This window comes from Mustelus asterias, unplaced genomic scaffold (genome assembly GCF_964213995.1).
Source record: "Mustelus asterias unplaced genomic scaffold, sMusAst1.hap1.1 HAP1_SCAFFOLD_100, whole genome shotgun sequence".
Taxonomy (NCBI): Eukaryota; Metazoa; Chordata; class Chondrichthyes; order Carcharhiniformes; family Triakidae; genus Mustelus; species Mustelus asterias.
Window position 1 is genome coordinate 467938 of NW_027590147.1, and position 26748 is coordinate 494685.

Consider the following 26748-nt stretch of genomic DNA (forward strand, 5'->3'; position numbering starts at 1 on the left):
GCCTTGATTTACTTTGGATTGACTTACTCTGAATGTAACAAACACAGTGTTTATTCCAATAATAAGTCAGGCTGCAGTATGTTAGTGAACACAGTATTGGATCCAATGTAATGATAGTACAGAGGGTATAGAATCCCTACAGTGCAGAAGGAGGTCATTGAGCCTATACCGACAACGATCTCACCCCCAGCCCTATCCCCGTAACCCATGTAGTTATCCTGCTAATCCCAAGGGCCAATTTAGCATGGCCAATCTATCTAATCTGCACATTTTTGGAGTGTGGGAGGAAACAAGAGCACCCGGAGGAAACCCACACAGACACGGGGAGAATGTGCAGACTCCACACAGTCAGCTGAGGCATGAATTAAACCCGGGTTCCTGGTGACGTGAGGCAGCAATGCTGACCACTGTGCTGCCAGGCTGCCTGTGTTTTGAGAAATCTCATTAATATCTGGAACTCAGATGGGGATATGGGTTGGTGTTTGGTGGGAGTCAGATTTACAGAATTTCAGAATGGATTCCTGTAATATCAGCAATCCAATTGCTATATGTTGGTAAGACTGAGAGAAGTATTTAAAGTGGAGACCATCGGTGTGTTTAAAGGTCGTGATGGAATTTATGAACTGAGAAAATATGTGAGAGCAAAGAAATCAATCTAGAAAATTGTAGTCACTTCACGGTGTTCCAGGAGAAGTGGCGTCTGGTTGTGGAGATGTCAGGTTTTACACAGCACATGGTCATTCTGAATGGAGAATCTCTGAGTTGTACAATTCACATCATTCAGGGGCCAGATTGTCTGCTCAGAAAGAGGAAGGTTTCCGTGACACAATGAAAAGCAACACACACACTCACAGACACCCTCACACACAGAGTCTCACACCCTGCAAATTATCTCCTGTCACTTTATTGTTTTTAGTCGTTTTGAAATAAATCCTGAATGAACTATAAAATCATTCAGAAGTACTTGTTGAGATTCCCCTGAAAGACATCTATACTGTTCATTTCACTCCCTGTAGTTGTGATTTCCATATTCTCGCCACTCTTTGTGTAGAGAAATTTATCCTGGATTTCCTATTGGATTTCTCAGTGACTGTTTTATATTGATTGTCTCCAGTTTCCCAGTAACTTCACTGCAGTGTTAATCTAAGCCTAGTTGTGACTAAAAAATAAACTTTACTTTTTGCTCTTCCCCACAAGAGGAAACACTATTTCTGTATCTAAGCATTTTATAAATTTGAGGACCTCTGCTCAGGTTACCCCTCAGCCTTCATTTCTCAAGAAAGAAGAACGAGCCTGTCAATCCTTTCCTGATAAAAAACCACACACGTTTTGAAAATCATTTATGGGATGTGGGCATTGCTGGCTTGGCCAGCATTTATGGCTAATCCCTGATTGCCCTTGAGAAGGTGGTGGTGAGCTGCCTTCTACATTAAAATCTCATCATTAAAATCCTCTCTGCACCCTTTCCAGTGCCTGGATATTTTTTTAAATAATACGGTGACCAGAATGGTATGCAGTGGTCAGTAAGATTCTTGATCAGAGAGTCACAGATTTTCCAAAAGTGGTTTGAGCTTATCCATGGTTTTAAATTAGATTCTTAGGAAGCAACAATTTAAAAATGATGCATAATAAACAGGGAAAAAAAACAAGACCTATGGCAGGTGAGTAACCGAGGCCCCAGCACTGATCCTGTGTTACCCAAATAGTCACTGCCTGCCAGTTGGAAAAAGACCCGTTTAATCCTACTCTTTGTCTCCTGTTTGCCAGTCAGTTTTCTACTCATCTCAGTACAACAGCCCCAATCCCATGTGCTTTACTTTTTGTGAAGAAGTTGCCGAGTTGGCGGATGATGGGAATCGGGTTCACGTTATCTATCTCAGGACATAATCATCAACAACTTGTATTTACACAGAGTGTTGTGGGGCTGGAGGAGGTTACTGAGATACTGAGGAACTTTTTTAAGTTCATTTTTACGGAATGTAGGCGTCACTGGCTGGGCCAGCATTTCTTTCCCATCCCTAACTGCCCTCCATTTCAGAGGGCATTTGAGAGTCAACCACATTGCTGGTCTGGAGTCACATGTAGGCCTGACCAAGTAAGGACAGCAGGTTTCCTTTTCTAAAGGGCGTTACTGAACCAAATGGGTTTTTACGACAATTGATTAAAGGTTGAGGTTTGTCATTAGACTTTTAATCCAAGATTTTAATTGAATACAAATTTCACCATCGACTGTGGTGGGATTTGAACCTGGGTCCCCAGAGCCTTACCCTGAGTCCAGTGATAATTCCACTGTGCCGCTGCCTCCCCTATTCATCCAATTGTTATTGTTTATCTCAGGGCGCAGAAACAACAGAATCCAACTTTGCTGGTCACACATGAAGTCGTCTATGTTTCAGCAGGCTGTAATACTGAGTAAATCCCTTCCCACACATGGAGCAGTTGAACGGTTTTGCCCCAGTGTGAACTCGCTGGTGTCTCTGCAGGCGGGGTGGATCAGTGAATCCCTTCCCACACAGGGAGCAGGTGAACGGTTCTGTCGCAGTGTGAGCTCGCTGGTGTTTCAGCATATAGGATGAATCAGTGAATCCCTTCCCACACACAGAGCAGGTGAACGGCTTCTCCCCAGTGTGAATGCGTTGGTGTCTCAGCAGGCCAGACGACTGAGCGAATCCCTTTCCACACACAGAGCACAGGAACGGCCTCTCCCCGGTGTGAATGCGTTTGTGTTTCAGCAGCTCATCACTTCTTTTAAAGGTCTTATTGCATTCTGAGCATTGAAAAGGTCTCTTATCAGAGTGAATGTGTTGGTGTTGATTGCAGTAGGAAAACTGAGCAAATCTTTTGCCGCAAATGGAGCAGGAGAACGGCTTCTCCCCTGTGTGAATGCGGCGGTGTCTCCGGAGGCTGGATGACTCAGTGAAAGCCTTCCCACACACGGAGCAGATGAATGACTTCTCCCCGGTGTGAATAGGCCGGTGACTCAGCAGATGCTGCAAACAAGTAAATGTTTTCCCACACACAGGGCAAACGTATGGCCTCTCCCCAGTGTGAGTGCCCTGGTGTCTCAGCAGACTAATCCTTCTTTTGAAGGTCTTCTCACATTTAAAGCATTTAAAATGTCTCTTCTGAAAATGAATCTGTTGGTGAACGGTGCAGTGGGAGGACTGAGTGAATCTCTTCCCACACTGGGAGCAGCTGAATGGCCTGTCCTTGGTGTGAACTTGTTGGTGCTCAGTGAGATGCACTGAGTCGCTGAATGACTCTCCACAGTGAGAGCAGCTGAACGGTCTCTCGTGTGTGTGAAGGAGCTGGTGCTCTGCAAGGCGGGAGGACTGGCTGAACCTCTTCCCGCAGTGGGAGCAGCTGAACGGTCTCTCGTCAGTGTGAAGGAGCTGGTGTTGGGCCTGTTCCTCAGAGGTTTCAATGCTTTGCCCAGAGTCAGAGCTTTGAAGAGGCTTCTGAATAATGTGATCGAGTTGGTGAGCCAGCAGGTTGGACGAACACATGAATTTCTTCCCACACACGGAGCAGGTGAATGAACTCTCACTATTGCGAGTTCGCTGTCGTGTCAGCATGTTTTCCAGCTGTATCAATCCCTTCCCACAGGAGGAGCAAGGAAACAGATTCTCACCAGTTTCCAACTGAGATGGTCAATTAAATCCCTTCAGATGTACAAATCTTCAGATCCCAATGAATTGATTGACTCTGTCTGACGTGAGATTTGTTTGTCCAGACTGCAAATCCTCCTCTTCTATTTCCTGCAAAATAAGTTTACAAAGAATTACGTGGCTGGCACGGTGGCACAGTGGTTAGTACTCCTGCCTCACAGCACCAGGGACCTGGGTTTGATTCCGGCCGTGGTTACCTGTCTGTGTAGAGTTTACACAGTAAGGAGTTTAACAACACCAGGTTAAAGTCCAACAGGTTTATTTGGTAGCAAACGCCACTTGCTTTCGGAGCACTGCTGTGTGGAGTTTGCATATTCTCCACTTGTTTGCGTGGGTTTCCTCCAGGTGCTCCGGTTTTCTCCCACAGTCCAAAGATATTCAGGTTAGGTGGACTGGCCATGCTAAATTATCCATTTTCCCCCCAGGGTGTGTAGGTTAGGGAGATTAGTGGGGTAAATAAGTTGGGTTATGTTGTTGGGGCCTTGGTGGGATGCTCTGTCGGAGAGTTGACTTGATGGGCCAAATAGCCTCCTTCCGAGCTGTGGAATTCTATGAATATATCTATCCTGGACTGACAGTGATGACTTTTGTAAATTCCCTTTGCAGGATATTGGAAAGGAGGATTTACAGCAAGAAAACACAAACCAAACATCTCGTTGAGATCTGACAGTCACTCGGATCATTAGGAGCTGATTGTTATTGTCTTTGAACAGGGAAGGAGAATTGTTTGTTCTGTCTGTGACAATACACAAACAGGCCATTCAGTTTATCGAGTCTGTACTGGAGTTTATACTCCACATGAGTCTCCTCTCATTCTGATCACCACATCTCAGCTTTTCACTTGATTTTTCCAATCCCTTTTCTCTCATAAGCTCATATATTTTCCTTTTGAAAGCATCTAAAGTATTTGTGTCAACCACTTCCAGTCGCAGTGAGTTCCAAATTCTAACAACTGTCTGAAGAAAGAAACATCTCCTATTTTCCTGTCTGATTTATTTGTTGTCTGTTCATGGTTCCCAGTAATGGAAAAACCAACAAGTGGAAACATTCCATTCACATCTACCTACTTATCCCATTCAGAAAGCCCGTATCAGAAGAGACAACATTTTTCTCTTGGTTTGAGCTTGTTGTGTGTAAATCCTCCCTTTCTAACCCCCTGGAACAAAAAATATCCAAAATCCATCACGATAGAAAATCCAGGTACAAGTAATTCAGAAAGCTATTATTTGTTATGAGGGGAATGGAGTAAAAGCAGGGAAGTTATGTTTCAGTTGCACACGGTGAGTCTGTATCTGGAGCAATGTCTACATTATCGATTTCCTTATTTAAGGAAAAATATAAATGCATTAGAAGTTCATAGAAGGTTTAGTCGACTAACACCTGGAATAGGTGGATAGTCTGATGAGGAGCAGTGAGACAGTCTCTGCTCGAGTTTAAAAGAGTAAGAGGCAACTTAATTTAAACCTTTCAGATCCTGAAAGGTCTTGGATGTGGAGAGGAGTCATCGAGGTTTATAGCATGGAAACAGGCCCTTCAGCCCAACTTGTCCATGCTGCCCCTTTTTTTAACCCCGAAACTAGTCCCAATTGCCCACATTTGGCCCATATCCCTCTATACCCATCATACCAGTGTAACTATCTAAATGCTTTTCAAAAGACAAAATTGTACCCGCCTCTACTACTACCTCTGGCAGTTTGCTCAAGACACTCTCCACCCTCTGTATGAAAATATTGCCCCTCTGGACCCTTTGTATCTCTCCCTTCTCACCTGAAATCTATGCCCTCTAGTTTTAGACTCCCCTACCTTTGCAAAAAGATATTGACTATCTAGCTGATCTATGGCCCTCATTATTTTATAGACCGCTATAGGATCACCCCTATGCCTCCTGCGCTCCAGAAAAAAAATTCCCAGTCCATCCAGTCTCTCCTTATAACCATCAAATCCCAGTAGCATCCTCGTAAATCTTTTCTGCACTCTTTCTCGTTTAATAACAACCTTTCTATAATAGGGTGACCAGAACTGCACACAGTATTCCAAGTGTGGTCTGACACAAGTCTTGTACAACTTCAACAAGACGTCCCAACTCCTGTATTTAATGTTCTGACCAATGAAACCAAGCATGCCGAATGCCTTCTTCGCCACTCTACCTATGAACCTGTACCCCTAGATCTCTTTGTTCTGTAACTCTCCCCAATGCCCTACCATTAACTGAGTAAGTCCTGTCCTGGTTCAATCTACCAAAATGCATCACCTCGCATTTATCAAAATTAAACTCCATCTGCCATTCACCAGCCCACTGGCCCAATTGATCAAGATCCCGATGCAATCCTAGGTAACCTTCTTCACTGTCCACTATGCCACCAATCCTGGTGTCATCTGCAAACTTACTAACCATACTGCAAACTTACTAACCATGCCTACTAAATTCTCATCCACATCATGAATATAAACGACAAATAACAGTGGACCCAACACCGATCACTGAGGCACACGGCTGGTCACAGGCCTCCAGTTTGAAAAACAACGATCTACAACCACCATTTGTCTTCTGTCATCAAGCCAGTTTTGTACCTATTTGGCTACCTCATCCTGGATCCCGTGAGATTACCCTTATGCAACAACTTACCATTTGATACCTTGTCAAAGGCCTTGCTAAAGTCCATGTAAAGAACATTAACTGCACTGCCCTCTTCTAACTTCTTGGTTACCCATTCAAAAAACTCAATCAAATTTGTGAGACATGATTTTCCACTCCAAAGCCATGCTGACTGTTTCTAATCAGTCCTTGCCTCTCCACATGCCTGTAGATCCTGTCTCTCAAAATACCTTCCAACAACTTGTTGGAAGTGTTGTTTACTCTTATGGGAGAATCTCGGGGTCACTGTTTAAACAAGTGTTGCGCATAGAGACAGAGATTAGATATTTTTCACACAGTGGGTCGTGAATCTTTGGATCTCCATTCCTCAAAAGTAGATATATATCTCTTGGGGCAAAAGGGATATTATGGGGGGATGGGTGGGACAAGGGTATTGAATTTGAGGATCAGCCATGACCATAATGAATGGCAGGGAATGTTCAAAGGGCTGAATGGCCTCCTTCCGCTTCTATTTTCTATGCATGTTTCTATGTAAACATGAGGAGCTTGGGGCTGAAGTGTAACCAAAAGGCCATAAGACATAGGAGCAGAATTAGGCCACTCGGCCCATCGAGGCTGCTTCACCATTCAGTCATGGGCTGATATTTTTCTCATCCCCATTCTCCTACCTTTTCCCCATAACCCCTGATCCACTTATTAATCAAGAACCTATCTATCTCTGTCTTAAAGACACTCAATGACCTGGCCTCCACAGCCTTCTGTGGCAAAGAGTTCCACAGATTCACCACTCTCTGGTGGGCCAGTGGGCTGACGAATGGCAGATGGAATTTAATTTCGACAAATGCGAAGTGATGCATTTTGGTAGATTGAACCAGGACAGGACTTACTCAGTTCATGGTAGGGCGTTGGGGAGAGTTACAGAACTAAGAGATCTAGGGGTACATGTTCATAGCTCCTTCAAAGTGGAGTCACAGGTGGACAGAGTGGTGAAGAAGGCATTCGGCATGCTTGGTTTCATCGGTCAGAACATTGAATACAGGAGTTGGGACGTCTTGTTGAAGTTGTACAAGACATTGGTAAGGCCACACTTGGAATACTGTGTGCAATTCTGGTCACCCTATTATAGAAAGGATAGTATTAAACTAGAAAGAGTGCAGAAAAGATTTAGTAGGATGCTACCGGGACTTGATGGATTGAGTATAAGGAGAGGCTGAATGGACTGGAACTTTTTTCTCTGGAGCGTAGGAGGCTGAGGGGTGATCTTATAGAAGTCTATAAAATAATGAGGGGCATAGTCAATATCTTTTCCCAAAGGTAGATAGTCAATATCTTTTCCCAAAGGTAGGGGAGTCTAAAACTAGAGGGCACAGGTTTAAGGTGAGAGGGGAGAGATACAAAAGTGTCCAGAGGGGCAATTTGTTCACACAGAGGGTGGTGAGTGTCTGGAACAAGCTGTGGGTACAATTGTATCTTTTAAAAAGCATTTAGATAGTTACATGGGTACGATGGGAATAGAGGGATATGCGCCAAATGTAGGCAATTGGGATTCGCTTCAGGGGTTTTAAAAAAAAGGGCGGCATGGACAAGTTGGGCCGAAGGGCCTGTTTCCATGCTGTAAACCTCAATGACTCTGGCTGAAGAAATTCTTCCTCATCTCTGTTTGAAAGGAACATCCCTTTAGTCTGAGGTTGTGCCCTCTGGTTCTAGTTTTTCCTACTAGTGGAAACATCCTCTCCACGTCCACTCTGTCCAGGCCACGCCGTACCCTGTAAGTTTCAATAAATTCCTCCTCAACCTTCTAAACTCCAACAAGTACAAAAGCCGTGTAACCGCTTCAGGTAAGTATTCCGGGATGCAACCTCTCATACTGAATATGTACATGACCCATTAACTTCTCTCGGCTGCAAACGTGAGGTGCAGCCTGGGAGTGGGTGAAGCTGTTTGAAAATCTGATGCTCAAATTTAGTCATTTTTCCGAGCACTAGGACCCGGTGGGAGCAGAAACACAAAGACCCGCCCCCTCACGGTTGCGTCACCAAGACACCAGCGCATGCGCTCTGCTCCCTGCTCAATCAAGATGGCGGCTGTTAACCTGAGCTTCGTCTCGGGAAAAAGACCTGAAGCTGCAAACACGGGACCTACGGGCTCATATTCGATGTTTGAGGCCTTTAACAGGTATTTAGAAACCGTCTACGTCCATCCGCCTGTTCGATTGCTCCCTCTATGTTTCTGCATCCTTACCGGCTGCTGATGAGACGGAGGAACTTCTCTCCAGTCGCTGTCACCCGCACTGCGCGTGCTGCAAACGCCTTTGCTTACCGCGCATGCGCACTTCTCCCATGGAACAGGGAACTCTTCCGATTGGTCCGGAGCTGCGCATGTTTCAGGTCCCGCCCTTCATTCACTCCGATTGGTTGGAGGACCAGCCGCTCCCGCTCGGTCCTCCAGTCCCGCCCTCTCTTCCGATTGGTTCGGAGCTGCCGTCAATCAGTCCCCTGGGCATTGTGATGTGGAGCATGCGCAGTGTCATTGCTGTCCTTGGCGCTTGTTTGTCCCGGAGAAGCGGAGTCAGCGTAAGGCGGTGGCTGGGAGGATTTGGAAACACTTTGTGGATCCGCAAACCCTTCAGAATCATTGTCAGCTCCCTGGTTTGCAGCTGCGGGGCTTCTCCCTCCCTCCCTCCCGGGAACAGGCCCAGGTTAACGGCCCCATCCTGGCTCAGCCACTGGAGGATGGTTCACATCAGAGGATGGGGGAGGGGGACAATAAATAAGAGGTTACACTTTGGCCTCAAATCAATGAGGACTCTGATCTCTGGGAAGGAAGGAAACCCTGGGAGGTGGGCGGGGGGGATTCACAAACACCCGCTGGAGGCCCCAACATCCCCAATAAGACCCATTGGTTTTATTGTCAGTCTGCAGACAGCAGCTGGAGAACTGAATCCACAGTAAGAATTTTAACAACACCAGGTTAAAGTCCAACAGGTTTATTTGGCAGCAAATGCCATGAGCTTTCGGAGCACTGCTCCTTTGTCCGATTGAGTGGATATCTGCTCTCAAACAGGGCATACAGAGACAGAAAATCAAGTTACAGAATACTGATTAGAATGCGAATCTTTACAGCTAATCAGGTCTTAAAGATACAGACAGTGTGAGTGGAGGGAGCATTAGGCACAGGTTAATGAAATGAGTATTGTCTCCAGACAGGACAGCCAGTGAGATTCTGCAAGTCCAGGAGGCAAGCTGTGGGGGTTACCGATAGTGTGACATGAACCCAAGATCCTGGTTTAGGCCGCCCTCATGTGTGCGGAACTTGGCTCTCAGTTCTGCTCAGCGACTCTGCGCTGTCGTGTGTCGTGAAGGCTGCCTTGGAGAATGCTTACCCAAAGATCAGAGGCTGAATGCCCATGACCGCTGAAGTGTTCCCCAACAGGAAATGAATGGTCTTGCCTGGTGATTGTCGAGCGGTGTTCATTCAGCCGTTGTCGTAGCGTCTGCATGGTTTCCCCAATGTACTATGCCTCGGGGCATCCTTTCCTGCAGCGTATCAGGTAGACAATGTTGGCCGAGTTGCAAGAGTAGGTACCGTGTATCAGGTAGATGGTGTTCTCACGTGAGACGATGGCATCCGTGTCGATGATCCGGCACGTCTTGCAGAGGTTGCTGTGGCAGGGTTGGGTGGTGTCGTGGTCACTGTTCTCCTGAAGGCTGGTTAGTTTGCTGCGGACAATGGTCTGTTTGAGGTTGTGCGGTTGTTTGAAGGCAAGAAGTGGGGGTGTGGGGATGGTCTTGACGAGATGTTTGTCTTCATCAATGACATGTCATTGATCAGAACTGAATCCAGACAGAGGAGAGGGAGGGAGGGAGAAAACTGGGAATGGAGGAAAAGAATGTTGGAGATGATGAGATGGGTTTGGATTTCAGCCCAGGGAGGAGGGAGAGTGTGTGGAATGGGGATTTACAGGTTTGGGGGAACAAGCGGAAAAAATGTTCCAGAGAAACTAGAATTGTCTGTTCAGAATTTCTATCCTGGACTGACAGTAGTTTTGTTATCTTCTTTTGCAGGATATTTGAAGGGAAACTCAAATCAAATTTCATACGAATATTTTACAATCATTCGATTTATCAGCACCTAAACTCAATTAGCCTTTGAATGTGGAAGGAAAAATGTTTGTTCTGCCTGTGGGAAAATATTTCAAACATCAGTGTGACTGGAGAAGCATCGAGACACATGCACACACTGGAGTGAGACTGTTCCAGTGAACTGACTGTGGAAAGAGCTTTACCCAGTTACGCAGCCTGAAAAACATCACACCATTCACTGTCGGGTGAAACCGTACACGCGTTCTGTGTGGACAAGGATTTAACAGATCATCCAATCTGGAGAGACACAAAGACACCAGCACCATGGAGAAACAGTGGAAATGTGAAGACTGTGGAAAAGTTTGTAAAACCCCATCTCAGCTGGAAATTCATCGACGCTGTCACACTGGGGAGAGACCATTCATCTGCTGTATGTGTGGTAAAGGATTCGCTCAGTCATTTAGCCTGGTGTCACACCAGCGAGTTCACACTGAGGACAGACCTTTTAAATGCTCTGACTGTGGGAACAGTTTTAAGAGTTCTGAGGGTTTAATTCACCATCAACGGGTTCACACTGGCGAGAGACCATTCAATTGCTCTCAATGTGGGAAGAACTTCAGGCAAGTATCTCACCTCACTGAACACCTACGTGTTCACACTGGGGAGAAACCCTTCACCTGCTCCATGTGTGGGAAGGGATTCACTTGTGCTTCCCACCTCACTGAACACAAGCGTGTTCACACTGGGGAGAGACCATTCAGCTGCTCTCAGTGTGGGAAACATTTCAGGCAGTATTCCACCCTCACTGAACACAAGCGTGTTCACACTGGGGAGAGACCGTTTGTTTGCTCCTTTTGTGGGAAAGGATTTGTTAAATCATCCCATCTTCTCAGACACCAGCGCATCCACACTGGAGAGAGACCATTCACCTGCGCTGAGTGTGGGAAGAGATTCACTACAACATCTCACCTCGGTGAACACCAGAGTCTTCACACTGGGGAGAAACCTTTCACCTGCTCCCTATGTGGCAAGGGATTCACATGTTTATCCTACCTCAGAAGACACAAAATTGTTCACTCCGATGAGAGACCCTGTAAATGTTCTGACTGTGGGAAGAGGTTTAAAAGCAGAAATGAACTGATGAAACACCAGCCTCTTCACACAGGGGAGAGGCCGTTTGCTTGCTCTGTGTGTGGGAAGGGATTCACTCAGTCATCACAGCTCAGCAACCATCAGCTTGTTCACACTGATAAGAGACTGTTTAAATGCTCTGACTGTGGAAAGAGCTTTAAAAGTGCAGGGAATCTGCAGAGACACCAAACCACTCCCACTGAGAGGGGCTGTTCAGCTGCTCTTCATCTGGGAACTGATTCACTACTTCATCCCAAATCACTGATCACCTGAGGGTTCACACTGGTGGGAGGCCATTCCTCTGATTTGAGTGTGGGAAGGGATTCACTGTCATCCAGCCTGCTAAAACACCAGTGCACTCCCACTGAGGGAGCATGTTCACCTGCTCCGTGTGTGACAGGGGATTCAATCAGTTCAGCAGCTTTATTTCACATCAACTTGTTCAGACCGAAAAATAAATGGTTTTGATGTTCTGATTGTGACGAGATTTAAAAGTGCAATGGATCTGCTGCAACACAAGCACAACACTGAGCAGAGGCAGTTTACCTGCTCCATGTGTGGGAAGGGATTCACTCAGTCATTGTATCTCAGTAAATATCAACTTGTTCACAATGAGAAGAGACTGTTTAAATGCTTGGACTGTGAGAAGAGGTTTAAAAGCTCCCTCCCTAACAGCACCGTGTACCTGTACCACAGGGATTGCAGTGATTGAAGAAGGCAGCTCACCACCACCTTCACAGAGTAATGAGGAAGGGGCAATAAATGCTGGCCTGAGCATTTGAAAAATGGAAAGAAGTCATCGGTGATTTTTCACTCAGTTATTAAGAAGCAACAGTTTAGATATGATACATAAAAGACATAAAACCTGTAATAGGTAAGATCCCGGTTGAAGGAAATACTGATCTCCGCTAATCGCTGGAGGTGATATTCTCCTCGGAAGGGTTTACTGATCCCGGATCAGGGGGATACTGATCTCCGTGTCTGGAGGTGATATTCTCCTCGGAATGGTTTACTGATCCCGGATCAGAAGGATGCCGATCTCCTGTCTCAGTCACCTTTAGCCACTTTGAAAAGCTCTTTGTTGTTTGAAGTGATTTCCCCACACAAAATTCCATTTATGTAGCTTATTTCTGTGGCGGCGGGGGAGGGGGGGGCGCGGGGTGGTGGTGTGGTGGCTCGTGTTGGTGTTTATGTCAATCATTTATTTAATTATCATTTGCAAGGGACAGATGTTCAGTGAATTCCCTGCTATTTCCATTCGAGTCAGAGAGGTTTACAGCATGGAAACAGGCCCTTTGGCCCAACTTGTTCATGTCGCCCCTTTTTTTAACCACAAAGCCAGTCCCAATTGCCCGCATTTGGCCCACATCCCTCTATACCCATCTTACCCATGTAACCACTTTTTAAAACACAAAATTGTACCCGCCTCTACTACTAATCTGGCAGCTTGTTCCAGATGCTTACCACCCTCTGTGAAAAAATTGCCCCTCTGGACCCTCTTGTATCTCTCCTCTCTCACTTTAAACCTATGCCCTCTAGTTTTAGACTCCCCTACCTTTGGGAAAAAATATCGACTATCGAGCTGATCTGTGCCCCTCATTATTTTATAGACCTCTATAAGATCACCCCTCAGCCTCCTTCGCTCCAGAGAAAAAAGTCACAGTTTATCCAGCCTCTCCTTATATCTCAAACCATCAAATCTCAGTAGCATCCTACTAAATCTTTTCTGCACTCTTCCTAGTTTAATAATATCCTTTCTATAATAGGGTGACCAGAACTGTACACAGTATTCCAAGTGTGGCCTTACCAATGTCTTATACAACTTCAATAAGATGTCTCAACTCCTGTATTCAATGTTCTGACCAATGAAACCAAGCATGCCGAATGCCTTCTTCACCACTCTGTCCACCTGTGACTCCACTTTCAAGGAGCTATGAACCTGTACCCCTAGATCTCTTTGTTCTATAACTCTCCCCAATGCCCAACCATTAACTGAGTAAGTCCTGCCCTGTTTTGATCTATCAAAATGCATCACTTCACATTTATCTAAATTAAACTCCATCTGCCATTCGTCAGCCCATTGGAAGTCTCTTCAGTCACTTTGTGGTTCATTGCTTGCTGCGACATCCTGTTTAACCTTTATGTCGTGAGTTTACATATAGGCCATGATCACCCCACCCTACCAAGTTTGTCTTGTTTCAGGTCTGTGCTGGAGAGACGCTTTTGGTTGGGATAAACAGTCGACACTGTCCTATAAATTCAATACATTTAAGACTGATTAAGTGGCAATTGTTTCCTGATTTCCCCATCCTTATTCACTTCTCACAAATGATTTCTGATTAACCCAGTAATTCCTAAACCACGAGCTTGTTTTAATTTCTTGATTACATATCATCGATATGTAATCAAGACGCTACTCGAATGATCAGAATCAGCAATACAAACCCTTGAGCTTCCAGCAAGACTAAATGTAAAATATGGTACAAGTACATTTTTCACTCAGTAATTAGAACATTTCATTTTTCTCAGCGCAGCAGCTGGCAGCATTTTAGATTCAATACCAATTGTTCACTTCTCTTCTAGCTGGGTCATCCAGGCTGGAAACGTTGGCTCTATTCTCTCTCCACAGAAGCTATCAGACCGGCCGAGATTTTTCAGCATTGTCAGTTTTTGAATTTCTTGATATCAGCTGGTCCAGTGATTATTGGCACAGTATCGCGCTGTTTTTACACATTTTTCCTGGCTATTTTCAAGTGACACAGTGTTCCAGCTGTTGGGTTTATGTTGTACCATCAAGTAGACTTTGCTTTTTGCTTCAATGACACGTCATCTCTGCTGAATGGATCTCAAACCAGTCTTTGTTGTGTGTGGGGTCATCTGGACCCGAAACGTCAGCTCTTTTCTCTCCTTACAGATGCTGCCAGACCTGCTGACATTTTCCAACATTTTCTCTTTTGGTTTGTTGTGTGTTCCACCTTTACCAAATGTTGCTGCTGCTGTGTCAGAAATTATTGAACTCAGCGACTTTCCAGTTGCATCAATATCAATGTTGATTGTTAAAATTTTAATTGATGTGTCTGTAAAATATTTCACTATTTTGTTCAATTTTCCTTGATAATTTCATTTCAGAATGGGAATGTCACTGTGAAGAACGTGTAAATCAGTAATTGTCAGCAAGGATTAATCAACACTTTCTAATTGGAGATGTTAATTAATGGACCCTTTTAAACATTGACTTCTGGATTTTGTATCAATTTAGGATTGAAGTAAAAGTTTATAATTTTATTGTAAACCAGTTCCTGAATTCTTGAATTTAGGAGAAAGATCACAGAATGTGCGTTTAAAAAGGGACATTGCAGCCCCGAAAATCAGTGACATTTCCAGAATATTAAACTCCAGCCACAGGGTTTGTTAACATCAGCAAAATCAAATCAGATATTGTCAGATTATCAATCCTGAATGTGATAAACAGCAGCACTAACAACAGCAGAATTCAATCCCTTCAGTCACTTTTGAACTCGCTGATGTCTCCGCTCTTTAGCTGCCTCCGTGAATCCCTTCCCCCACACACAGCAGATAAATGGCCTATCCCTGGTATGAATTCACTGGTGTACCATCAAGTTGGAGGACTTTGTGAATCCCTTCCCACATATAGAGCAGATAAATGGCCTCTCCCCAGTGTGAGCTCGCTGGTGTTCAATGAGGTTGGATGAAGATCTGAAATTCTTCCCACAGGCACTGCAGTTGAATGGCCTCTCCTGAGTGTGAACTTCCTGGGGTACTGGAGGCTGGATAACTGGGCAAATTCCTCCCCACACACGGAGCAGGTGTACGGCTTCTCCCTGGTGTGAATTTGCTGGTGCGCAGTGAGGTTGCCTGAGGACCTGAACCTCTTTCCACAGTGAATGCAGTCTTCTCCTCAGTGTGAATAAGCTGGTCCTCCAACCAATCAGAGTGAATGAGGGGGCGGGGCTTGGCTGTGAGTGAAGCATGCGCAGTCTAGTTAATGGCGACGGAGACAAGCTTTTGTTCCTTGGATCTGCCATCCGTAACGGAGAGAATGGCGAGACGAAGAGAACCACGGATCAGGTGAGTGACTGGATACGTAACGTAAACACGTTACATGAACCGCAAATACGGAAAAATCTCCCAGCGTTTCCCGCGAACCGTTGCCCCCTCCCTGCAGCAGGGGCCGCAGCTTTCTCACAGAGCTGGGTTCAGCGGCCGCTATCTTTATCCAGGCATTAGCAGCAGAGCGCATGCGCGGCTCCATCTTTGTTCGGGGCAGGAGCAGCAGAATGTGTGTATCGCCGCCACCTTTGTTGGGGGCAACAATTTTGATTATCTCCAAGTGAGAATCTCTATTCGCCTGCTTCACTCTGTCACTTCCAGTTTCTTACTGATGAGGCAGAACAATGATATATATCCAGGGCAGTGACCATTATTTGTATTTATATTGTGCATAAATAGAATTAAACTTTTAAAGACATTTCAGAGAAATGTTATGAAATAACAATTGACATTGAGCCACATGACGAGATATTAGGTTTTAAAGAGAATCTTAACTGAGAAAAGTGAGGTGGCGAATCAGAGAGGTTTAAGGAGGAAATTCCAGAGCTTCTGAAATAGGCAAAATCAGTAATGATGGAACGATTAAAATCGGGAATGCTCAAGTGGTCAAAATTAGATGAGTGCAGAGATCTCGGAGGGTGTGGGCCTGGAGGAGATTACAGAGATTAGGATGATTGCAACCATGGAGGAAAACAAGGATAAGAAATTTACAATCTTGGTGCATCTTAAAATGAAGCATTGTATTTCAGTGAGCATTTGTTTGTAGATCAGCATTCATCAATATATGTGCCATGGGCGGCACAGTGGTTAGCACTGCCACCTCACAGCGTCAGGGACCCGGGTTCGATTCCCGGCTTGGGTCACTGTCTGTCTGCGTGGAGCTTGCATGTTCTCCCCCGTGCCTGCGTGGGTTTCCTCTGAGTTCTCCGGTTTCCTCCCACAGTCTGAAAGACGTGTTAGTTAACTACCCAAACAGGCGCCGGAGTGTGGCGACTCGGGGAATTTCACAGTAACTTCATTGTAGCGTTCATGAAAGCCTTACTTGTGACTAATAAATAAACTTTCGCTTTAACTTTAATCTTTAAATGGGGGACATTTCTGCTCATCCAACCTTGGATGTCAGACAAGTTCGGATATATGAAGCTTGGAGGGGAACTTGCAGGTGATGGTGTCCACATACTCTTGCTGCCCTGGTCCATCCAGGTGGTGGAGGTTGAGGGATTAGGAGATTGTGGTTCAGTTCTCGGTCGAGAGAATGCCTCCCATTTGCCCCTGTCTCTTGCTGCTTTCTCTCTGTCTCTCTCTCTGTCTCTCTTGTAACATAGATTTCTCGGGCCCAGGGTGCTACATCATTGAATATGATGATGACATGTGGTTGAAAGGCAGAGCAGCTTCGACAGGCCGAATGGCCTCCTCCTGCTCCTATTTCTTGTGTTGTTGCAGAGGCCAGAACCTTGTGTAGACTCAGACCAGAGGCAGGCTTTCTTCCCTGAAGGACAGTAGTGACCATTTCACTTCTGACAAAGGATCAAACAGGTTTCATGGTCACTTTTTCCTTGTGCCAGCCCCATAAATAACCAGATTAATTCAGCTCAATTTCACAACCTGCCTTTTGTGAGTTCTTTCTCATCCCCTTTTTTCTGTTTAAAATCAATTTCAGATTATCTGAAGTGGAGGATTTCCAATCAGAAAACTCAAACCAAACATCCCATCAGGATCAGATGGAGTCACCCAATTTATTGTCAGCTGAATATTTGTGAGTTTTGAACATGGAAGGAAAAGGCACCGTTCACAGTGGGGAGAAACGGTGGGAATGTGGGGAGGGATTCAGATCCCCATCGGAACTGGAAACTCATCAGCCCAGACACACCAGGGAGAGGTCATTCACTTGCTCCAAGCGTGGGAAGGGATTCTCTCGCTCATCCAGCCTGCTGCAACACCAGCGAGTTCACACTGGAGAGAGACCTTTCAATTGCTCCGACTGTGGGAAGGGATTCGCTCAGTCAGGCAACCTGCTGAGACACCAGCGAGTTCACACTGGGAAGAGACCATTCACTTGCTCAGAGTGTGGGAAAGGATTCGCTCGGTCCCCTGACTTGATGGCGCACCAGCGAGTTCACACTGACGAGAGACCATTTAAATGTCCAGACTGTGGGAAGTGCTATAAAAGTTCCCGGGACCTGATACTCCATCAACGTGCTCACAGTGACGAGAGGCCATTCAGATGCTCTCATTGTGGGACTGGGTTCAAACAATCATCTCAACTCACTGAACACCAGCGTACTCACACCGGGGAGAGGCCATTCACCTGCTCTGTGTGTGGGCATGGGTTCAGTCGGTCATCTAACCTGCGGACACACCAGCGAATTCACACTGGGGAGAGACCTTTCACCTGTTCTGAGTGTGGGAAGGGATTCACTCAATTATCCACTTTGCTGAATCACCAGAGTGTTCACAACGAGAAGAGACCATTTCAATGTCCAGACTGTAGGAAGTGCTACAAAAGTTCCCGGCAACTGTTCCACCATCAACGAGTTCACACTGAGGAGAGACCTTTTAAATGCCCAGACTGTGAGAAGTGCTTTAAAGGTTCTGGGGAACAGATGCGCCATCAACGTGTTCACACTGACGAGAAACCATTCAGGTGCTCTCACTGTGACACTGGGTTCAAGACATCATCTGACCTCACTGTACACCAGCGAGTTCACACTGGGGAGAAACCATTCACCTGCTCCCAGTGTGGGAAGGGATTCACTCAGTCATCCTCCCTGCTGACACACCAGCGAGTTCACACCAGGGAGAGGTCATTCACCTGCCCCAAGTGTGGGAAGAGATTCACTCAGTCATCCAACCTGCTGAGACACCAGCGAATTCACAAGTAATTTCAATAAATTAGCTTTGTGTTAACAGTGTTTAATCTTTTAACACCTTTAACATATGTTATTTCCTTTTGAAGGGTTCTCATGCTCCCCTGTCTCTTCCATCCTCACCTCCAAGTGTGAGGAGCTCATGGAGCTTCTTTGTAAGATTGGGACAATCTGATCAGCTGCCTCTGCTGCTTCCCTCCCTTCCACTAGCCCACCGGGACAAACCATGTCTAAAGTTCCACCTTGCTCAAGCCCAGAACTTACAGCTTTCTCCAGTTTCTCTCCTATCTCCCTTCATGCCCTCTGCATCTTGTCCATGAGACCCACCTTGTGCTCCATTAACCCTATTCTCCTTAAACTGCTGATCATCCAACTTCCCCACATTAGGTGATATTGTTGACGGTTCTCTCTTTTCTCTCACACTGTCCCTCTCACTTTCAAATCCACTGTCATCACCAATCCTAAAAAAACACTCAATCCCACAATCTCACAGGTGGAGAAGGTGGTGAAGAAGGCATATGGCATGCTTGCCTTTATAGGACGGGGCATAGAGTATAAGAGTTGGGGTCTGATGTTGCAGATGTATAGAACGTTGGTTCGGCCGCATTTGGAATACTGCGTCCAGTTCTGGTCGCCACACTACCAGAAGGACGTGGAGGCTTTGGAGAGAGTACAGAGGAGGTTTACCAGGATGTTGCCTGGTATGGAGGGGCTTGGTTATGAGGAGAGATTGGGGAAACTGGGGTTGTTCTCCTTGGAAAGACGGAGGATGAGGGGAGACTTAATAGAGGTGTATAAAATTATGAAAGGCATAGATAGGGTGAACGGTGGGAAGCTTTTCCCCGGGTCGGTGGTGACGTTCACGAGGGGTCATAGGTTCAAGGTGAAGGGGGGGAGGTTTAACACAGATATCAGAAGGACATATTTTACACAGAGGGTCGTGGGGGCCTGGAATGTGTTGCCGGGCAAGGTGGTGGAGGCGGACACACTGGGAACATTTAAGACTTATCTAGACAGCTATATGAACGGAGTGGGAATGGAGGGATACAAAAGAGTGGTCTAGTTTGGACCAGGGAGCGGCGCGGGCTAATTGTTCTTTGTTTCTCGTTTCAAGGCTTCATTCTATGATCATCTTGCTGGTGCCAGTACAGAGTGAGACTGCGGATAGTTGGGAACCTGTCTCGGGGGCAGGGAATTCAGATGGTGGAAATGAATAGGGTTGGGAAGCATTTTCTGATCAGGGCCAGTGTGATCTCCTGGACTCGTTTCGATCGCCACAGGGGGTCGGAGAGGAATTTCCCAGATTTTTTTTCCCCATATTGGCCCTGGGGTTTTCACTCTGGGTTTTCGCCTCTCCCTGGAGATCACATGGTCTGGAATGGGGGGGTGGGGGTGAGTTAATAGGTTGTGATGAACAAAGCATCGTAGCTGTGAGGGACAGCTCGGTGGATAGGATATTAGGATGTAGATAGGCTGGAAAATTGGGCGGGGATCCTGGACTCAGGATTCAATCCTGGACCGGGGAGCGGCGCGGGCTTGGAGGGCCGAAGGGCCTGTTCCTGTGCTGTTTTGTTCTTTGCCAACTGCTACCCCATCTCCAACCTCTCTTTCCTCTCCAAAGCCCCTGCACTAGGTGTCCCCCAAGTGTTTATCCTTTGCCCCTCCTGTTTCTCATCTACATGCTGCCACTGGGTGACATAATACAGATAGACTGTTGTCTATCTTCTTCCTACTCAGCTTCTCTGAGCTGTGAACCAGGCAGCTGAAAGCTGATACTTATTAACTTTTTCTGGACACAGTCCCTTGTACATGATCAATGGTGTTCCTGAACTCTGGTTCACATGATCAGTCTCTGATGCATTTAATTCCATCTACGGGCGATCGAAGGGGTCTTCAACCTGACTCTCTGCCCCCTCTAGTGCAGCTATATTCGTGGCCAGGTGTCCCTGGAAAGGGAGCATGCAGTGTCCGAAGGCACCACTGAAGCCTTCCATGCCCGCTGGGCACTGCAGGGACTGGGGTGTATTATTGACCCCTTTAATCACATTTTAATTTGATGTTTTAAGTTTCCTTTCCGCTTTGTTTTTTGTTTCGGGCGGTTCCCCTCCTTTTAGGGAGCTGCCCCTTTTGAGTTGTCCCGAAGTTAAGCTGATTTTGTTTATTTGGTTGGACACGAGAAAGATGTCCCTGATTGATGTCGGTGGTGTGGAATCAGTTTCTGATTGGTTTCTTCATGGTGATGGTCACCTACCGATCATTTCCTGCAACCTCCTGGCTGGCCCTCTAATGTATCAGTTACTTTCGGAGTCTGCCCCACGTTATAACCTTTCCTGTCATTTTATTAAATTTTATGGCTTCGTACTGAGATAACGGGGGGGGGCCTAAAGATATCTTCTTTGTCACTTATTTGAGATAAGCAAGTTTATGGTGTCAAATCCCAATGGTTAACATTTGGGTTCATTGTCTCAAATGTCTAATTGATGTGTAGAAATCCTGTGGAGTTCTCATTGGGGCAGTGACTATCAGTATATTTTGGTTAAAGAAAGTGCTTGCTGGTTTTTGTAGTGGTTGCCAGAGCTTGGAACACAGTTAATTAAAAGGACACAAAGTGACACACAGCCTTAAACTAATACAGAAATTACAAAGTTACTTCAGATCTAAAATCCAAAGAAAGTGGCATCAAATCAGTGTGTAAAAGGTGAGAGAGCAGGAAACACAAATACAGTATGATACATTCAATTGATAAATGTTCAAAACGAATGAGTCAGAATTACTACTGTGTGATGAAAACTAAACTGAAACCTTTAATTTTTCAAACCAATGATGGTTATATAGTGTGAAGGAAAGTCACTGCTTCTTTTAAGATATTACAAGTTAAAAGGATACATTAATTTATGACACAGTGCTGAAGGTTTGAAACTTCACAGCTGGTTTCTTCACACAATATGGCCTCTAACTCAAGTATAACTGTTATTGTCAATGGCTGAGGAGTTAACAGTTCCAGACCTCAGCCTATCCAGAGTTGATGGGATCCACAGGACTCTGTAATTAAAGTATAAAAGTGTAGGTTTACACCGGCCTCGGGTCATGTGATGTATTTCATTTATCAAATAAGGATGCAGTTACAGACAAAGCCAGTTACATGATACTAATATATTATAATTAAGCAGAATATCACAGCAGGTTAATTGATTAATAAGCTTCAATTACTTGATGATTACACATAACCATGCTACAAACTATTAAATATGACTATTCCTACAGTCAAACAGTCCAGTCAAGCAACAGGCTGACACAGTCATACTTTGAATCATATCTTACTGCCAATGTCTCACAGGAACAAGGAGCAGGATTCGGCTATTTGGTCCCTCGAGTCTGCTCCACCATTTAATCAGATCAGGGCTGATCTGATAGTAACCTTAATTCTGCATCCTGCCTACCCCCAATAATCTATCACCCACTTGCTTGCCAAGAATCTATCTACATCTGCCTTAAAAATCTTCAAAGACTCTGCTTCCACCGCCTTTTCAGAGGCGTTCCAGAGGATCACGACCCTCTGAAAGAAAATATTTCACTTCATCTCCGTTTTAAATGTGTGAACCCTTATTTTTAAACAGGGACCCCGAGCTCGAGATTCTCACAGAAGAGGAAACATCCTCTCCACATCAACCTGTCAAGAACCTTCAGGATCTTCTATGTTTCGATCAAATTTATCTTACTCTTCTAAACTCCAGCAGACACAAACCTAGCCTGTCCAAGCTTTACCCATAATCCACACATTTCTAGCATTATTCTGGTCAATCGACTGCTTCCAATGTATTTACATCCTTGCTTAAACAAGATGACCAATACTGTACACCGTACTCCAGATGTGGTCTCACTGGTGCTCTGGATAACTGAAGCATAACCTCCATATTTATGTAATCAATTCCCCTCACAAATGATAGCTTTCCTAATTACTTGCTTTACCTGCTTACGAGCTTTTTGTGATTCATGCAAAGAACAAAGAACAGCACAGGAACAGGAACAGGCCCTTCGGCCAACGCTGATCACATTGTCCTATCGAGACCAACCACTTATATCCCACTATTCCCGCCTGTTCATGTGTCTATCCAGATAAGTCTTAAATGTCACTAACGTGTCTGCCTCAACCACCGCACTTGGCACTGCATTCCAGGCCCCCACCACCCTCTGTGTAAAAAGACTTCCCCCGCACATCTCCACTGAACCTTTCCCCCTTATCTTGAACTTGTGCCGCCTTGTAATTGTCATTTCTGCCCTGGGAAAAAGGTCCCAAGTGTTCACCCTATCCACACCCCTCATAATTATATAAACATCTATCAGGTCGCGCCTCAGCCTCCGTCTTTCCAGGGAGAACAATCCCAGTTTATTCAATCTCTAGAACACCCAGATCCCTCTGCATCTCAGAGCTCTACAATCTCTCACCATTTAGATAATCTGCTTCCCTTTTATCCTTCCTGCCAAAATGTGCTGTCCTACCAGCAGTTCAGACCTGAGTAGAGGGAGCAGTAAGAAGTTTAACAACACCAGGTTAAAGTCCATCAGGTTTATTTGGTAGCAAAAGCCACACAAGCTTTCGAAACTCTAAGCCCCTTCTTCACCTGAAGAAGGGGCTTAGAGCTTCGAAAGCTTGTGTGGCTTTTGCTACCAAATAAACCTGTTGGACTTTAACCTGGTGTTGTTAAACTTCTTACTGTGTTTACCCCAGTCCAACGCCGGCATCTCCACATCATGACTAGAGGGAGCAGCACAGAGGTGGACAGTGCAAGTGAGTCATCCTGGGAGTCCTCAACTTGAAATCCTTTTTATTCATTCGTGGGAAATGGGCATTGTTGGATGGCCAGCATTTATGGCCCAGCCCTTGTTGCCCTTGAACTGAGTGACTTGCGAAGCCATTTCAGAGGGAGTCACATGTAGGCCAGACCGGGTAAGGATAGCAGATTTCCTTCCCTAAAGGGCATTAGTGAACCAGATGGGTTTTTTACGATAATCAACAATGGTTTTATGGTCATCAATAAATTCTTAATTCCAGATTTTTTTCATTGAATTCAAATTCCACCAACTGATGTGGCAGGATTCGAAACCCGGTCCCCAAATCATTAGCTGAGTTTCTGGATTAATAGTTCAGCAATAATACCACCAGTCATCACCTTCCTTAGTTCAACATGGAGTGTAGGAGAACAAGTCAGGAGCAGCACTGGGCACCCTAAAACTGAGATTCCAACCTGGTTACTCTAACATGAGACTATAAGCATGCTGAACAGCAGAAGCAGCATGTTCCAGGCAGGGCCAAGCGATCCCACAAACAACGGATCAGATCAAAGCTGCAGTCCCCCCACATCCAGTCGTGAATGGTGGGGGACAATTAAACAAATCACAGAGAGAGAAAGCTCCACAAACATCACCATCCTGAATGACTGGGGAAAGAAGTGGATCAGTGCAAACAACTGTGATTTGTGTTTGGTGATCGCGGATGTGTTGCTGATGCCTTCCATGGATTCCAAGGCCAGGAAAGATACTCTGGAAGGTGTGGGGAGCTGGGACTTGCCCAGGAGAATAACTGAAGGTGTGAAAACTGAAATAATCAAGAGTTAGAAAGGAGAAAAGGCCACAAAAATGCAGCAATTGGTAACAAGACATTGATTAATCTTTTCTTATCCTGGAGAAATGAAGGTCCCAGCTTTGTGTCTTAAACAATATTAGTTAATTTGACATTTATCCACAGTAATAAACTCCAGCCCAGTTATAGTGATCACAAACATCAGTGAAAACACACCCCAACTGTCAGAATGAACATTGTTCAGTCCTGGATGTGAATAACAGCAGAATCCAATTCCTCCAGACACCTGCCAATTTGCTGGTGAGTTAGAAGATGGGTTGACTGAGTGAATCCCATCTCACACTCAGAGAAGGTGAACGGTCTCTCTCCATTGTGAGTGTGTTGGTGTCTCAGCAGGTGGGATGAGTGAGAAAATCCCTTCCCACACTCAGAGCAAGTGAACGGTTTCTCCCCGGTGTGAATGTGCTGGTGTGTTTGCAGGTTGGATGAGCGAGTGAATCCCTTTCCACAGTCAGAGCAGGTGAACGGTCTCTCCCCGGAGTGAACTTGTTGGTGTCTCAGCAGAATACTCGAGGTCTTAAAGCTCTTCTCACATTCAGAACATTTGAAAGGTTTCTTATCTGAGTGAACGAGTTGGTGTGATCTGAGGCTGGTTAAATAAATGAATCCTTTTCCACACAAGGAGCAGGTGAATGACCTCTCCCCAGTGTGAACTCGCTGGTGTTTCTGGAGGCTGGATAACAGAGTGAATCCCTTCCCACACACTGTACATCTGAATGGCCTCTCCTCATTGTGAACTCGCTGGTGTATCAGCAGATCACTTGTGGTTTTATAACTCTTCTCACATTCAGTACATTTGAAAGGTCTGTTATCAGTGTGAACCAGTCGGTGTGTAGCGAGGTGAGATGATCGTGTGAATCCCTTCCCACACACAGAGCAGATGAACGGCCTTTCCCCAGTATGAGTGCGTTTGTGTTCAATGAGATTCTGTGATCGCTTAAATAACTTCCCACAGTAAGAGCAGCAGAACTGTTTCTCGGTGTGAATAGATTGGTGCATGACCAGGTCCTCAGGGCTTTTAGAGTTGTGATCACCGTCAGAGTGGTTAAAAAGCCTCTCTTCAATGTGAACTTGCTGGTGGGTCAGCAGGTGGGATGACTGAATGAATCCTTTCCCGCACATGGAGCAGGTGAATGGTCTTTCCCCAGTGTGACTGCGCCGATGCATTTCCAGCAGCGATGGGTAACTGAATCCCTTCCCACAATCCCCACATTTCCATGGTTTCTCCATGGTGCAGGTGTTCTTATATGTTCAAGCCTTGTCCACACACAACATGTGTATTGCTTCGAAGTAAGGCTATTAAGGGTTATGGGACAAGGCAGAAAATTGGATTGTCATATCATATCAGCCGTGATCTCATTGAATGGAGGAGCAGACTCGATGAGTCCAATGGCCTAATTCTGATCCTAATTCTTATGGTGTTATTGTTCTCTGCTGTGAATTGTGTGATGTTTCTTTCAGGCTGTGTAACTGGTTAAAGCTCTTTCCAGTCAGTTCACTCTCACTCAGGTCTGTGTCTCGGTGCTTTTCCAGTCACACTGATGTTTGAAATTGTTCCCCACCGCCAGAACAGACAAACATTTCTCCTTCCACATTTAAAGGTCGATGATATTCAGGTTCTGATGAATTGAGTGACTCTGTCAGATCTTGATGTAATGTTTGGTTTCCATTTCCCATCTGCAATTCATCGCCCTTGTGGACCTTGTAAAAGACATTGACAGAGTCAGTATCACTGTCAGCACAGGACAGAAATTCACAACAAACAATTCTAGTTTCCATCGAATATTATTTCAAATCTTGTTTCCCCAAATCTTGTGATCCAATCGAACTTCCATCTGAACTAAACCAGAACTTTGTTTCCAGTGTTTGTGAGACACTCTGTCCCCTGAGTTGTGGAAGATATCGAGTGTTCCAGTCGACACTGTCTGCTCCCTCTCCAGGACCACACGAGCACAGACAAGAAAGTTAAAGTTTATTTTTATTAGTCACAAGTAAGGCTGACAGTAACACTGTAATGAAGTTACTGTGAAACCACAGAAGAGGGGCCCACAGCCAAGTTACCCTCTGCTGAACTACAAATTAACCAGCCCCAAGAGCAGGTCCAGGAAAAGATCCTCTGACCTCCCCAGTCTCCTCCACACTGGGCAGTTAACGAACAGGAGCGTGGGGCAGAACAGAATTGTAACTAAAAGTGGAGAAGCAGCTCCTTCAGGGGTTGCAATCTCTCACACTGAATATGTACATGGCTCATGGATTTCTTGAGGCTGCAAATTAATTTAAAAGAGGAGAAAAAAACAGTGATAAACACAAAGGCAGGTTGTGAAATTGAGCTGAATGAATCCGGTAATTTGTGGAGCCGGAACAAGGAAAAAGTGACCACGAAAGCTGCTGGATTGTGATTAAAAACTCAAATGGTTTGCTAATGTCCTTCAATTCAGGAAACCTGCCACCCAGTCCAGATCTACACAAGAATTCAACCTTAATGGGAGGAGAAAGATAGAGATGAAACAGGGAGGGAATGAATGGTAAGGACTTTATACATCTACAACTGGACAAGAACTTTGACAGAACCTGCCAAACCACAACCTTCACCAACTCAAAGGATGCAGGAAAACTATCACCACCAAATGTTGTTTTCAATCTCAAATCTCAAAACAACTTGTAATCCTGAGGTAACCTGTATCCTCCTGCA

General features: G+C 45.3%; 3 protein-coding genes across 5 annotated transcripts in view; 1 reads left to right on the top strand and 2 right to left on the bottom strand.

Moving 5' to 3' along the window:
- LOC144484310 (uncharacterized) lies at window positions 1-8592 on the bottom strand. 3 transcript variants are annotated; one of them, XR_013496074.1, is made up of 3 exons: window positions 8506-8592; window positions 2268-3758; window positions 1-28 (listed from the first exon to the last, which is right to left on the bottom strand). XR_013496074.1 is itself a non-coding variant. In XM_078202848.1 (2 exons), exon 2 carries the CDS (start codon window positions 3573-3575, stop codon window positions 2370-2372), a length of 1206 nt encoding a protein of 401 aa, XP_078058974.1. In that variant the 5' UTR covers window positions 3576-3758; window positions 8506-8592; the 3' UTR covers window positions 2177-2369. The 3 variants fall into 3 exon arrangements, 2 of the variants coding, with proteins under 2 accessions (XP_078058974.1, XP_078058976.1); XM_078202848.1 differs by lacking the exon at window positions 1-28 and having other exon boundaries at window positions 2177-3758; XM_078202850.1 differs by lacking the exons at window positions 1-28; window positions 8506-8592 and adding an exon at window positions 8290-8389 and having other exon boundaries at window positions 2177-3758.
- LOC144484338 (uncharacterized) overlaps window positions 8342-26748 on the top strand; it is a 24179-nt gene continuing 5772 nt past the window's right edge. Inside the window, exons 1-3 of the mRNA XM_078202877.1 lie at window positions 8342-8439; window positions 10634-11286; window positions 17448-18426. Coding sequence (XP_078059003.1) covers window positions 8342-8439; window positions 10634-11286; window positions 17448-18426 — 1730 coding nt within the window. The remainder of the gene's footprint in view (window positions 8440-10633; window positions 11287-17447; window positions 18427-26748) is intronic.
- On the bottom strand, window positions 20287-25286 carry LOC144484326 (uncharacterized). Its single transcript, XM_078202867.1, has 4 exons — window positions 24879-25286; window positions 24287-24722; window positions 23842-24011; window positions 20287-20361 (listed from the first exon to the last, which is right to left on the bottom strand). Exons 1-4 carry the CDS (start codon window positions 25284-25286, stop codon window positions 20287-20289), a joined length of 1089 nt encoding a protein of 362 aa, XP_078058993.1.

What these genes read in the sequence shown, in the direction of transcription:
- LOC144484326 (XM_078202867.1), bottom strand. Translation starts at nt 25,286, where the DNA reads ATGGAGAAACCATGGAAATGTGGGGATTGTGGGAAGGGATTCAGTTAC. An exon ending in ACCTCGCTACACACCGACTG is followed by an intron (nt 24,723 to 24,878) that starts GTTCACACTGAT and finishes TCCAGCCTCCAG; the next exon opens with AAACACCAGCGAGTTCACAC. An exon ending in TTCCCCAGTCATTCAGGATG is followed by an intron (nt 20,362 to 23,841) that starts GTGATGTTTGTG and finishes CTCCCTTTCCAG; the next exon opens with GGACACCTGGCCACGAATAT.
- LOC144484310 (XM_078202848.1), bottom strand. Translation starts at nt 3,575, where the DNA reads ATGCTGACACGACAGCGAACTCGCAATAGTGAGAGTTCATTCACCTGC.